We start from the raw sequence: 13,432 nt of genomic DNA on the forward strand, positions 1-13,432 counted from the left end.
ATGTCACTCTATTCAGCTGCTGGGTTCTTTAAAAATCAGCCTTTCCAGCTATATAGGACAGCCTGGAAAGAAAGATGCCTGTTGGTAGCACACCTAGAGCATGTGCCTAATTTCTGTGATACAGAGTTCACACACAGCATGGTGCAACCTGCCCCTGTTCCAACCTATTAAACATGTTAGGTATGAAATACTCCTCCTTGTGTCCTCAGTTTAGAGGCAGATGCTGTCTGCTGTAGTTCAAAGAACAACTAGCACAAAAGACTGTATATTACAAATCAGTGATCAGCTTCCTTTATTTCCTGGATGTTCTCTGCAATCTTTGAAGCATCTGCCGTGTTACCAAGAAGGCCACTTTCTGTGGAGAACAGCTGAGTTTTGGCTACTGGTGCAAGCCTCAATTTACTGGACTGTGGTCCTGACCCAAGATGGCCAAACTTGTCATAGTATGAAGCCTCTGCTGATGAGATCAGAGTCTGAAAAGACAAATTCCAAAGCGCAAAGAGAAAAGGATGTTTTCCTTTCCGCTGGACAAAACACAACTTTTCTGGCAGGCACAGGCAGGACAGTCTGTCCACTTTGGCAATACCCTGCACGCCTGGACGTACACAAGTGTGTTTTTACATGCAACCCCGTTTGATTACACAATCTCTTTCCAAGAGAATTTGGCAAGAAAGGCATCTGAGAGAATTTCGGAACTGAGCACAGTCTGCAGCAAGCTGCTCCTCTCACACTATTTCCAGCACCATTTGGAGCCGCTGACCACTGGGAAAACACCCAAAGAAAATCACCCTAAGTGTTGCTCAGGGACCCAGCCTGTCATTTTGGAGAGGCAGCCAGATTGCAGGTTCAGCCTCAGTTGCCAACTTGTACCTGCAGAGCTTTATCAAACAGCCAAAGAGCTCAGACCACGGTCAGAACGCTCAACCAGCCCCCAGGCTGAATCTCTTCCCCCTCTTTGTCTTCCCAGTTATGATTCTGAACCTTTGCCAAATGCAGCTGGTAAAAGATTCACGTGTCGAAGGCTTTTCCTGACCAACAGTCTTTTTGCACCCTGGCTTCTTCCAAAGCTGGGTCTGCTCTTTCAGTGTTCATACCTTCCTGAAATCACTATTTAACACCCAGCTGGGGAGAGGGTATTTCATGCTGGTGCTCAATTCTTCTGAACTCCAGGTTAAACTTACTGGGAAATGCATCATAGCTTGTCTCGGGATTCTTATGCTTGTTTAGGTTGCAAACATTCCACCTGTTTGACCATAATATTATTTTATTTGCATTTGCTGTTTGTAGAGAAAGACACACGCCTTGTGCTTACTGAAAAGTTCTTGTGAGTACTGCCAGTGCCAGGCAACCTGAAAGAGGAAAACAGGTTTATTCTATTGAAGGCCACGGTTCATCTTGATTATGAGGTTCAAAACGTAGTTAGCAAACACAAACACAAGAAAACACAGCTCTAAAGCACGTGTGCCACAAGTTTCTGCTGTAAATGTTAGGTATCCTCCAGGATCCACGTGCCTGTGGATCTGCACGTCCACCTCAAGGGTGTCTGCACTCCAGGATGCAGCTTCTCAGGGTGGGTTCCTGTCCAGAAATGTCTCTCACCCCTTTAAACTTCAGGTTTATTTGCATTTTTCTGACTATTTTTTAAAATGCAAATAAAAATGTCAGACTGCATATGAAGAATCACCTTCTTTCCTTCCTAATAAAAAGGATCTTATCACGCAGCACCGTACTTTGGAATAGGTAGCTGGCATCTGTGAGAACATTTGTATTTATTGAAAACATTTGTATTTATCCAAGTAGGAAGCATCATAAGGATTCTGAGTGCTCCTTCTTCTAGGCTTTCCTTTACAAATCAATTGTAAACCTAAATTTCTGGCATTCTGTAAATGTAATTTTCATTGCTGTAGCTTCCTATTGTGCAGCAGAGTTTCAGTCAGTTTTCATTTAAAAGCATTTCACAGAGAGCACATGGGAAACATCCACCCAGCTCACTGTTTTAAGGGTTTACTGTGTCAATGGTGTTATCAAACACCACAGCTAATAACTTCTGAAATCCCTAAATCCGTGCATTGTCTATACCAGGTCAGAATGAAAAATGTCCAAGTGTCAGTGATCAAATTTCCTCACTTGTTTGCTTGATTCACTGTCTTCCCCTGGGTTTCCATATAGCTCATTAAACAAAACAAACCTTTAGAGAAAGAAAACGTTTGACATGATTAACTAGCTTTGCTGGTAATGTGTGCAACCCACCCAGGTGTCTAGACAGTTTGAAAAATACAGATCATATTTAGGAGTAACAGCTGTTACTTCTCAAGTCTCTCTGCTGGACCTCAGATTAAGTGGGAACAGACCTTATCAATATTAGGTGGTCCTCTTCCAAAGAAAACATCCAGCCTGTTGCAGGAAATTAGGTTGCTGGTTCAGTGGATGGCATTTTACCTGCAGCCTATGAGAACGTTCTGCACTCCCAAAGGTCCTGTTTTGGGAAAAGTGAGAGAACAAAGAGTTCAGACCCATTTCCATTCTGGAGAACCCTCAGTATGTTTTAATAAAAGGAAAAAAAAATATCAACACCTGTGTCCTATGAGACTCCAGCTTAGGCAGGTGTTTCTTGCCTGCCCATGTACCCTTTATAATAATCAGCTGGAGAGCCTGTTTGCTTATGCAGGTTTTAGACAGTAAAGTTTTGTTAGGCGCTCCTAAATAATAGTTAATGGCTTAACAAGAGGTTGTGAGAGGGAACAATGACAAGACTCTGGTAAGAAGAGTCATTTATGGGGTTCCTCAGGACAAACAAGGTGCTATGGAGAAGGGTATCCAGAAGTAGCACCTATTTCTTGGCCTTTGTCCCACCCAACACCATTGCAGACCATGGGCCATAAGCTGTTGACTGCAGAACAGTTAGAGGCAAATGCAATGTGTGCCCAAAAAGACAGAAGTCTGAGCAAAGTGAAAAATTGCAGGTTAAACCCCCTTTAACGAGGACTCTGCCCTAAGATGTATAGATGTGGTTTTGCAGGACTACCAGTGGTGCAGAAGCACAGAAAGCCAAGGACGTGTGCTTCTAAACATGATGGCACAGGGGACTGCTCCCAGCTGAGAAATTTTACACAGAAAATTTGTATTTTAAACAAATAACATGTATTTTGCACAAGCAACGTGAAGCGGTTGGGCAAACACACAGGAATTCTCAAGGTATCTCTGTTGAGCAGGTACATCTTCTGACTGAGTTAAATTTGTCACAGTTCTGGAAAAACACAAAGGTCTTTGCTCCACTTCGCTGTATTTCAGAATTTATCACCCATCTTATAGGGGGGAAAAAGATTTATAACTCAGCTCTAAGTTACAGCCAGCCACGGAGGCTGCCCAGGCCCTGAACTGTGGGTGTTCAGGGTAAGGCTGTTCAGCAAGGCCTAAATTCAGGCCCCGAGTGCTTTTATAAGAGACTGTAAATCACCTTAACTTTTACACACTGTGGCAACATGTGAGCAGAGGAATGTGGCTGGGCTGTGCTAGCCCCAGCAAAGGTCCCAGACGAGGCCAGCAGATTGCACAGCAGACACCGAGCCCTGCAGTAAAACACTCAGACTTGTATCTGCCCTGTGAGAACGTGACCAGGGCAAAGGGGTGGGAAACCAGCACGGAGGTGCCACAGGAGCAAGATTCCCAAGGGCAGCTCGAGCACCCGATGGGAAGAGCATTGCTCAGCAGTAAGCAAACTGTAACACACAGGGCAGACAAAACATCTGGCAGCTGCTTCAAATAGTTTTCTGTCTGAAGGGCAGACAAGCCTGCAATAGTTTCGAATCAAAACATGTGCAAAGGCAGGATCAGTGCTCCAGTGTGTTTTGTGCAAGCACTGAATGAGTTTTGTTCCCCCTCAGCAGTGTTTTGTAAGCCAAGAAAGGCTGTGCTTTGGGTTAGGTTTTTAATTTTAATAAACTTATACTAAATAAATCACCGTGTATTTCCTTCTCCAGTCAAACACAACTTAGTCTTTGGCATAAGATCAACAGCATTAGCTCTGCATAGGAAGCACGTGGAGAGAAGAGGGGCAGCGTGCTAGGAAATGTTTTTCATAATTGTCTTACCTTATGCAGGAGAAAAGGTGTGACTGCCAAGATAAGTTCTTAAAAGCGTGACGCACATCCTTTTGAGTTCACACATCTCAGGCACAGGGAAAACTGCCTTGGTTCTGGCAAAGGACTTGACAGGTACAGACTGGCAGCTGGGCTCCAACAGGGAACTTGGCTGAGCTCAGAAATAATTTCTCGGTTCTGCAGATAAAGGAGAGAATTGGCAACCGTCTTCCCCCCCCGAAGTTTTTCTGTCCTGACATTGTCATAGCTTTGGTGAAGATCCACAATAGGAATACTGGCTGGTACAAACGTGTGCAGGAGTGTAACCTGCACCCAGTACAGGCTTCCCTTTGTGAAAGGAACGACACAACACTGCTGAAGCAGCAGGACCTGCTTCCTTATCGACTCCTCCACCGAGCACTTCCCCTCTTGCACACTTTTCCACACTCAAATTACTGTCACCAGCACCTCGACTTTCAGGAAGAAACAAAAGCTACTCCCCTGCTTGTCTAGAACACCAGGGTTCTCTGCAGAATGGTCACAGCACTGCTGTAGCACAGGCAAGGCCAGAAGCCTCCTATAAAATGTAGGAATGGTTCCATGTGCGTAAACGTGATGACTCAGCAGCAGCAGGAGGACGAGATGCTGGCCAGTGGAACAGGGCTGGTTTTCAAGGCAGTCCTGATACAAGCAGGGCTTGCAGTTTTTACTGCTACTCCAAAAGGCAGAGATCTTCCTGCCCCAGTGCCAGTGCTTGGATACAGGCACTAATAGCAGGGGAGCAGAGAGCCACTGATTTATTAGGACTTGCTAATCTGTGATATCATTTGTTGATTCCATCAGGTCCAATCCCCATCCCATGACTTCCTCCACTGTTGCCATGGCACTGTACATAAACACTGCAGACTCCCAGCCCTGAGCAGGTCATTTGTTTCAAATATTCCATGCAGCTGGAACACAAGCCTGTTTGGGTGTCTGGAGCTGAGCATGAACTAATTTCTCAGTTTTCTGCACCCGCCCCACCTTCTGCACCCTCCCAGCCTGTTGCTGTCCCAGAACCCCTCCAGCCACATTCCCAGTGACACACAGGCAGCCTTCCACTGGAAGGCAAAGGGGAAGCCAGCCTTGGTCAGAAACAGGCAAAAAATAAGTGTTTCATTGAAGTCCTCCACTACCTGCAGCAATCAGAAGTGGTGATTATTGAATACAATGGATATTTAGGCTTTGGATCTACAAACAGTTGTCTTAATCACATGGTTGTCCCACATGCAAAACATCCAAAATTAAAAAAAAATCTTGTCCTGGATGGAGACAAGAGGAAAGAAACTACCTGCCTTTTTTTAAGTTCTCCCCCTACAGCACCATTATTCAGCAGTTCATAAGCTTCAGTTGAACCTCACAAGTTGCAGTGTGTGTGTTAACTGATTAAATGGTTTGGTTTCCACACAGAAGTTGGTAGCTGCAGGGAAGACAAAAAAGTGTGTGAACAGGAGAGACTTTTCATCATCATTGAGAAAACTACCATGTCATCACACTTTCAGTCACTTTGGGGCAGCTTAACCTCCCTGCTGACACAATTTGAGAGCCTCTCTGCATTGCACAGGCTGGAGGTGGAAGAGACTGAAGGCACAACCAGGAAGCAAACAGGCTGTATTCCACAAACAAAATAATCCATCTCTCCTCACGGCCCAGGAGTGAAGTCTCTTATGCAAACAGATCCCAAAAATACATGAAAATAGAGCAACTTATAGCAGTGGGTAGGGAGTGACTGAAAACCAATACCAAGTAACACGAGCTAAATCAAGTTCATGACCTGAGGAAGTTTCCCAGAACACACTGAAATCAATCAGCCATTTTTCAAGCACACAGGAATGACTCCCAACACTCAGCTTAACCTTCCACAGCACCTTCTGTAATTAACTGTGCTGTTCTTCTGGTCAGGGATCCCTCTAGCCCTCACCATTTTATTTTGTTGTCTTCTATCCACCACCTCCCTAAGAAAAATGTCAGGTATCAACATAAAATAAGAAGTCAGGGATTTACTTAAAAACTTCTTTTCTGAAAGAAGAAAAGTCATTTGCTGTAATGCAGGAGGGAAACTCTATTGAATCTATTTTATATTGAATACAAAAAGGAGTATGGTGTAATAAATCAGCTGTAAACCAAGTTAAATCAGGAAACCAAGGCTGCTGTCTCATCACAGACTTTAATAAACTCCATCTTTTAGGCAATAGTGGCAACTGCCCAAAAATCTCAGGTTACCACACCTTACCATCCTGTACCAATGCACCTTGCCCTCCATCTGTACACACCTTTCAGATGCCAGCTTTGAACTGTTATTCTTCCAAGCAGAGATAAGGCCACAACAGCCCCTGCTTTGCCTGCCTGGGCAGGATTCCTGGGAATAAGCTCACTGTTCATGTAGAAACCAAGCATAAAGAAATCTGATCGTTTCATGTGAATAAAAACCATCACCAAGCAATATTTAATAAAGTTTATTAGGTTACTGAGTATTATCTACAGTCATAAAATAGTCAGAATTTAAAACTGTACAAAGTAATGTCCTGGTGAAGTGAGAAGAGAGGGAAACGTGGGAGCACAAAGAGCATTAGAAGTAGGGAGAACACAGCTACTTCCCTGGAGTTCTGGAAGACACTGGTTCAAGTTGAAGGCAACCAAGTAGGGCTCCACACACACTGAATTTTCTTGTGTCCCACCCTGCAACAGAAACTAGTACAAACCCCTACGCTGAAAAAACAAAATCATATAATATTAGAATAAAAAAGGGGCACATCACACCCCACCCAGTCTTGGCACCAATTCTGTGCTTTAAAAAATATACTATGCAAGTAGTTTATTTTAAAAAAGGTACCCTACAGCAGCTGTTTAAAACATGTTCTTATACATACACCACAAATATATATATTAACATTTTCAACAACTAAACTCATTTGTACCTACACAGAACTGAAGGAATAACTCAAGAGCAAAAAAACCAACCACACAAACATTTTTCAAGACAAAGAAATGTGCAAAATAACCCCAGAAAGGCAGCATAGTAACCTGTGGAGAGGTCAAGAGAGCAGCTCCTGTTAGTAAAGGAGTGTCATCCTCTTTACTCGGCTACTGAGGTGAGAATCTATTTGGGATGTGCTGATTTTGCCTGAATTGCTTGTCCTGTTTATTGCAGTTCTCTCCTGCCCCCCAGCTCTGGAGAGGTTTAGTTTCTTCTTGCTGTGCCTGAAGATCACCCCCCCGGCCTCTGTCAAGGTCTCACAAGTGACATTCTGCAGCAATCACCTCCTGGATTTCTCATCTGCTGACAGTACTTCTGCAGCCCACACTGGTACCACCTTCTCTGGGACAACTTCCCCCCCTCAAGCAAGAAACAGGGAGAACTATTCCTGCTGCATAGTTAAGTGGAGATTATGCCAATGGTCTATGACAGAAAGAAGCCTGGTTTGGATGAATATAAGCAGCTTGTCCAAGAAGGAAATTCCCCTGGCAGAGCCATTAGAGAAACACATCAGTATGTTCCTCTAAAGTCTCACCATGGAACAGGTTAGAAAACAGACCCAAGGTGACAGGGCCTGTAGCTGAGTAACAATTCTCAGCTCATAAAGCTGGTCTCCATCTTCTGCACCCTGTTGCAGAAGTTTGTCCCTTCCCTGTCCCCACATCAGCAAGGACCCCCTGATCCCAGACTAAAACCTGCAGTTTTAAGTCAGGAAGAAGGCAGGTGAAGACACCTGACTGCTCAATCAACTGAGTCAAACCCTCTGAGAAGAGGCAGAGCAGAGAATGGAGCAGGAGAAAGCAACAGTGGTAAACGAGAACATGGGATTTGTGATCTGTGAAACAGCACTAGAACATGGTGAGAAGTTCCAGTAGAGATACAGATATCAGCAACACAAGCTCCTTCTCCAAATTAACAAGTGTCCTGGTGGAAGGGTTTTAATTTTGGTGTTTCAGGGCTTGGGGTTGTACTTTTTTTTAATTTTTTTTTGTTTGTTTTTAAAAACTCAGCAATTAATTCCTCTTGGTATTCCGGACTCTTTCCAACTCTGCTGGACATCTTGTGCCTTTCCATTCTTAGGACCCAGTCTTAACCTTTCCTAATGCCTTCCCTTTCCCCAAATTATGTTCTTCCCTTTAGCTGGTACAGACAAATCATTCACTCCCAAGCCCTTGTGCCCAAAGGACAAAGCACAGCTTTTCTCAGGAGAAGCAGGGAAGGCACAGAGCTTCTGTGAGTGTCCCTTCTTGTAATCGTGCTGGGGAAGTGACTTCCAGAGAACAAAACACCCAGTTGTGAAACAAGGATTACTTGGGAGCTTGCCAATAAGGGCACATGGAGGCTTAAGCAGTGGCAGGAATACTTTGGCCAAGGAGTCCCAACAGTAGCGATGACACGAGGGTGGAGAGCCCGTTGCTCAGTGGGTCAGCTCCGACGCGTTGCCTTGGTTCCAGCTCTCTGTCCTCGGACACCAAGGTCATTGGTAGAGCAGGTAACTCTTGAGGGAGGCTGGCAGGGGCAGTGTGGGGATCTCAGTCAGTCTCTCCTTGCCCAGAGCCAGCCTCACAGCTCGCCGACACAAGTCCATCAAAGGCAGTGGTTCAGCTGGCGAAAGAGAAGCCGAGACATTAACGCCTCAACACACGGGACACACGCTCATTTTGCTAGTTCTAAAAATCCCCCAGAAGAGACTGAGCAAGAAGGGTGAACGCCTGGCATGTCTGCAGGACCTAAACCCTTCAGCATTCACATATCAGCATCTTCAACTCAAATACAAATCTTCAACTCAAATACGTTATCTAAGCCATACATGTGTGAACAAAAAAATACCAGAATCCTCAAATGGAAGTTACCCCTCTGCAATACCATTCAAGACAGAACACATCTTCCAGCTTGTGCCTCTTACTGCAGTATCCAAAAACTTTTGTAAGAGTCGCTGAAGGAAAAGACTGCAGCAGTCTGAGAGCATCACGTGGTCTGGGCACCCAGAAAGTGCCACGATTTGTCTCACATATAGGATAACAGCTGTCAACCCCCTGCATTTATATTACATAGTTCCCATGAAAAACAAAACCATCTGTCAGAGCTTCATGTCACCACTTGTATTGTGGTGACATTTTCCACTGGAGGATTCCCTCCTCTGTCACAAACTTGGGAAGGATAAAAGCCTTTGGCTATCTTTTTTTGCATCCTGTACTTAAAACACCGAACAAGATAATACTAGTTTTTCAGGAATGGCATATGGGGCCCTTTGCTGTTGAGGACTCATTCACAACTTAGAGGGGACTAAGGTCAAAGCCAGAGTTAACAAACACATCAGGGCTGCACAGAGGGGAAGATACACATTAGTTACTCACAGCTCCTGCTGCTGAGTCTGTAATGCTGCTCAAGCCTAAGGGGTTTCTCCTCCCCCCAAGAGAAAACACAAAAGACATCCCAAAGCAGAGAACTGCATGTCCTTCTTAACAGCCTGGGGGCTCTGCCTGCACCATTGGAAAGCTTCCTTTACAGATCTCTTGGGCTGAACACAGACCTAAAAGCACTCACAGACACGGAATGAGCTTGGCTAAGAAGTTGCAGTTTTCAGGAGCTTTGAGAGATACCAACAGCTCCAGCTTCTACTACTACATGCAAAATTAATCTCACTGTTCATACAGCTTTTGAAACAGATGAGAGACAGACAAAAGTTTACTTTCCCTGAGTACGATCATGTTACTGCGTTTTTTTAACCAGAATTCATTCCATCAATAAGGTGGTTACAAGTACCTTCCTTCCAGGTTCAAAGGTAACACTGAAAATCTCAAACAGAAAGGTGTTGCCAGTAGCCTCTGATCAGGTCACTCCTGATTCTACTTTGGAAAAGATTAACAGTCACACTGCTCCAAGCAGAAAACACTTCCAATGAGAAGGGGGAAAAGTAACTTTTATCCGACTTTTGGCAAAAAAGTCTGTGAGAAGGAGAGTTTGTTAGCTGTGGAGAGACTTGGTAACAAAGTCAGGAAACCCAGGCTTGAATTGGTCTGTCTCCTCCTCATGTTCAGTCAATGCTCTATTTCCCCTCTTTTCCTTCCCTGCTGTGGATCACAAGCTATTACCTCCTTCCAGGGGAAGCTGCAGTGAAATGTGTTTTTTTTTTCCTAGCAGTTCCATGTTAGTTATTCCTGAGGAATCATGCACACCTCTCCTGCACTGGCAGCTGGGTGGGGAGCACAGGGATGTGTCAGGGCAGTGCTGTTGCTTCCCAAGCCCCACATTCACCACACGTGTTCTGTGTCACAGGGGAGGCCTGGCTGCAAGCCCTGCTCCTGCCTGCTCGTGACCCAGTTCAGGATCCATGCTGCCTCTTCCACAGGGACAGGTCCCTGCAGCCAGACTGCACCTCTCTGCTCTGGCTGTGACACTGCCAGGGAGGCCTATTCCTGGCAGCACTCCTTTGGCACTTCCCAATGTAGCTTATTCTTAAACCACTGGGGTACAAACACGCTGCATTCAAAGCCTGTCCCAATTCTGCCTGCTCTGTGTGGAGATAGCTGGGACAGAGGCATTGTCTCACCAGCATCCCAAGGGACAAGGGGCCTGACCTTCAAAGCCTATAGACATTAACATAACAAATACATTGCAGTTTAACGTCCTTAAAAGGAGAGGATCTTCCACAGAGATTAAGAACAAGAACTTTATCCCCGTCTAGTTTGTGCTGATAACCCAGTCTGACAGGAGACCAAAAGAGAAAGCACACACATATCCGACCTCCTTCCATTCACAGGCACTACAATCACTGGACAGTGTTGCTATTGAATGCTCAGAAGTGGTTAGAGCCAGACACCTTCTTTCTATCTGTGCCAAAATAGCATCCCGTCATTCCTGGCCCTGTGCCCACAATTCACTCCTATGCCGAGAGCACATTACAACCAAATCCAATCCTGGAGGTGGCCATTTCCTTGCTAAGTGCAGCTCTGCTCCAACAATTCCACAGACTTGCTGGCTTTGAGAGGAGCTGCAGGTTTTGCCTTTGACCCTTCAGCAAAACCTGGTTCCTGGGGCTGCTGCCATTCTGTAAACTGTCAGGGCAGAAGGGTCTGGGCTTCTTTCTTTGGGTAAGAAAATGCCAAGAGCTCTCTATTTGGTCTTGCTGAGATGAAATGTATTTCTCAAATCACTGTGGATTTTGCTGCTATCCCTTTGCAGGGCTTTCCTGGTTATTCTGACAGTTCTGTTTTTCTGGTGCCTGGTGGCAGCTCTGTTGTACTTCATGCCAGGAGTGCCAGGGTTTGCCACTGCTGGCCCAGCATTAGGACACCTCTTAAGCACAAATAAAGAAGCCCAATATGCTACAGCCCTTGTGCAGACACTGTTCTGGAATGCAGGGGAAAAACTATTCTTCATATCAATTCTGCCAAATTTATTTCACTAAAAACATAAATCCAGATTTTAATCCACTTCCTTCACCTCTCTCCTCCACCCTACCCAGAGGACTGAGTCACAGTCTGGCCCCATGGGAACTTCTGACTATGAGAGATAACAGACTTTAGCACATTTGGACAGCCAAATTTATTACTAAGCTTAGCTAGAGATTGATGTGCCTGTTAGTAAAGGGCCTGGCATGCAAGTTGGGCTGATTACAATATCCAGCCCCTTGCTACAAATGCGCACACCCTGCTCTGAAAGCAGCAGAGAATTGAGCTACTTTTTTTGAAAGATGAGACATTCCCATTTTCTCAGCTAGGGACAGATTTTCCCATTCTTGCCTGCAAGGGATTTTAAAAGTCCCTCCATTACCCATTTCAGGAAGGGGACTGTCTCAGACCATTTTCTGTAACGAGACACCAGGATTACATTGCAAATAATGCAACTGTCAGAAGAACATTTGCTGATACTCTGGTAGAAATATAGCTTTGCCATCTCTAGTCAGACAGGTGGCATCACTTTCCCCCACCACACTCTCCCACCCAAACCCTGCGGTGCCTGGGTACGTGTGTACAGCCAAACTTTTTGTGTGAGCCATTACAGATTCAGAGCTGTATGCAGCAACGCTCCTGCTGACAGGAGCTGAAGGATGAAGCCCCTCCCCAGGCTGTCCCAGTAAGCAGCAGATCTGTGCAGCCAGAGCAAACACAGGAGTTATACTCACGGTCGAGTCCGTTCAAGTAGCACATCCGTATCTCACAGTGTCCCCACACCGCGCTCACCACCGGGTAGAGCTTCTTCCCTTTGAGCCCCCGGAACGCGACCCCCATGTACTGCCCGTCGACAATGAAGCTCAGCGTCCCATCATCCATGTCCAGGACCACCAGGAAGGAGTCGGGCACAATGAAAGTCTCATCTGGTTCCAGGAAGGCGGGGTAGGTTTTGCTGGGCTGGTTCTTGCCGTCGTGGTAGAGTCTGTTGCGGCCGAGGTCCCAGCCCCACGACTCGTGGTTGTTCCCCACCAGGGTCGTGTACCCCACCGAGTGCAGGGGGGCATCTGCCGTGGCCACCCCGACCACGGCGTGGGTGCCCCGCTGCCGCATGGCCCACGTGATCTGCCACACGTGCAGCCCCCGGGTGTACCCCACCTTGCCCCTGATGGCGTCTGTGCTCTGGGCCACCGGATGCCGGTGAAATATGAGTTTGTCGTCCTCCTTCACGAACACGTTCAGCGAGCGGTCGTCGTTGTTCCACGAGTGCAGCAACTGCACTTCGTAGGACACGGGAGGCATGTCCAGCAGCAAGTCCAGCCGTGTGGGTTTGCTGTAGTCGAGTCCTTGGAGCTCCTGTTTCAACGGCCTGTACACAGGGTCCCTCATATCCACAGTCTTTATCCCACCTGTGACCTTCTGACCCATGGTGTGTCCCGGTTTCGCCTCCTTACAGGCTCATGGGTTCACCTGGCAGCTTCTGCTGTCATTCAGCCCTGCAGGAAAGGTTGCTAGGAGACTCTGTCGAGATGTGCACCACTCAGTATTGCCTAACGGATGGAAAGAAAAACAAGAGACAAGTTAAACATTAGCACACACAGCCTTGTATGCCACATTTACAGAGCACAGCATTCATCTGTTTATCCCAACAACCTGTCCTGCCTTTCCACCAGCAAGGAAGGGTTCCACGGATAGCCTGGCAGAGCACACAGCAGCCACTGATACAGGTTTGAGGAGATAACTCTCTTCGACCCCACTGAAGCTTTGCTGAGTACCTTGGAGGCCTGACTGCAAATCCAACACAGCAGACAAAACCTGCAGGGTCCGTCCCTGGGGGACACTCATTCCAGCAGCTGCTGGCACTCTTGGCCCCACCGAGTTACTGTAGGCAGGGAGCAGATAAACCTGCTGGATGGTTTGTCTCAAATGAGCAGCTTGGGTTG

At 46.3% G+C, this 13,432-nt stretch overlaps 1 protein-coding gene and 1 long non-coding RNA gene across 2 annotated transcripts; both read right to left on the bottom strand.

Moving 5' to 3' along the window:
* Nucleotides 1–506: 506 nt before the first annotated feature.
* LOC108640861 lies at nt 507–4,271 on the bottom strand. The gene is made up of 3 exons (XR_001921553.1): nt 4,092–4,271; nt 2,352–2,476; nt 507–1,349 (listed from the first exon to the last, which is right to left on the bottom strand). It is a non-coding gene; the product is annotated as an uncharacterized LOC108640861 (long non-coding RNA).
* A 2,284-nt stretch (nt 4,272–6,555) lies between these two features.
* Nucleotides 6,556–13,218, bottom strand: SPSB1 (splA/ryanodine receptor domain and SOCS box containing 1). Its single transcript, XM_008928729.3, has 2 exons — nt 12,224–13,218; nt 6,556–8,700 (listed from the first exon to the last, which is right to left on the bottom strand). The coding sequence occupies exons 1-2, from the start codon at nt 12,915–12,917 to the stop codon at nt 8,573–8,575; spliced, it is 822 nt and encodes a 273-aa protein (XP_008926977.1). The 5' UTR covers nt 12,918–13,218; the 3' UTR covers nt 6,556–8,572.
* Between the last annotated feature and the right edge of the window lie 214 nt (nt 13,219–13,432).

Source organism: Manacus vitellinus, unplaced genomic scaffold (assembly GCF_001715985.3).
Source record: "Manacus vitellinus isolate BGI_N305 unplaced genomic scaffold, ASM171598v3 scaffold_46_pilon, whole genome shotgun sequence".
Taxonomy (NCBI): domain Eukaryota; kingdom Metazoa; phylum Chordata; class Aves; order Passeriformes; family Pipridae; genus Manacus; species Manacus vitellinus.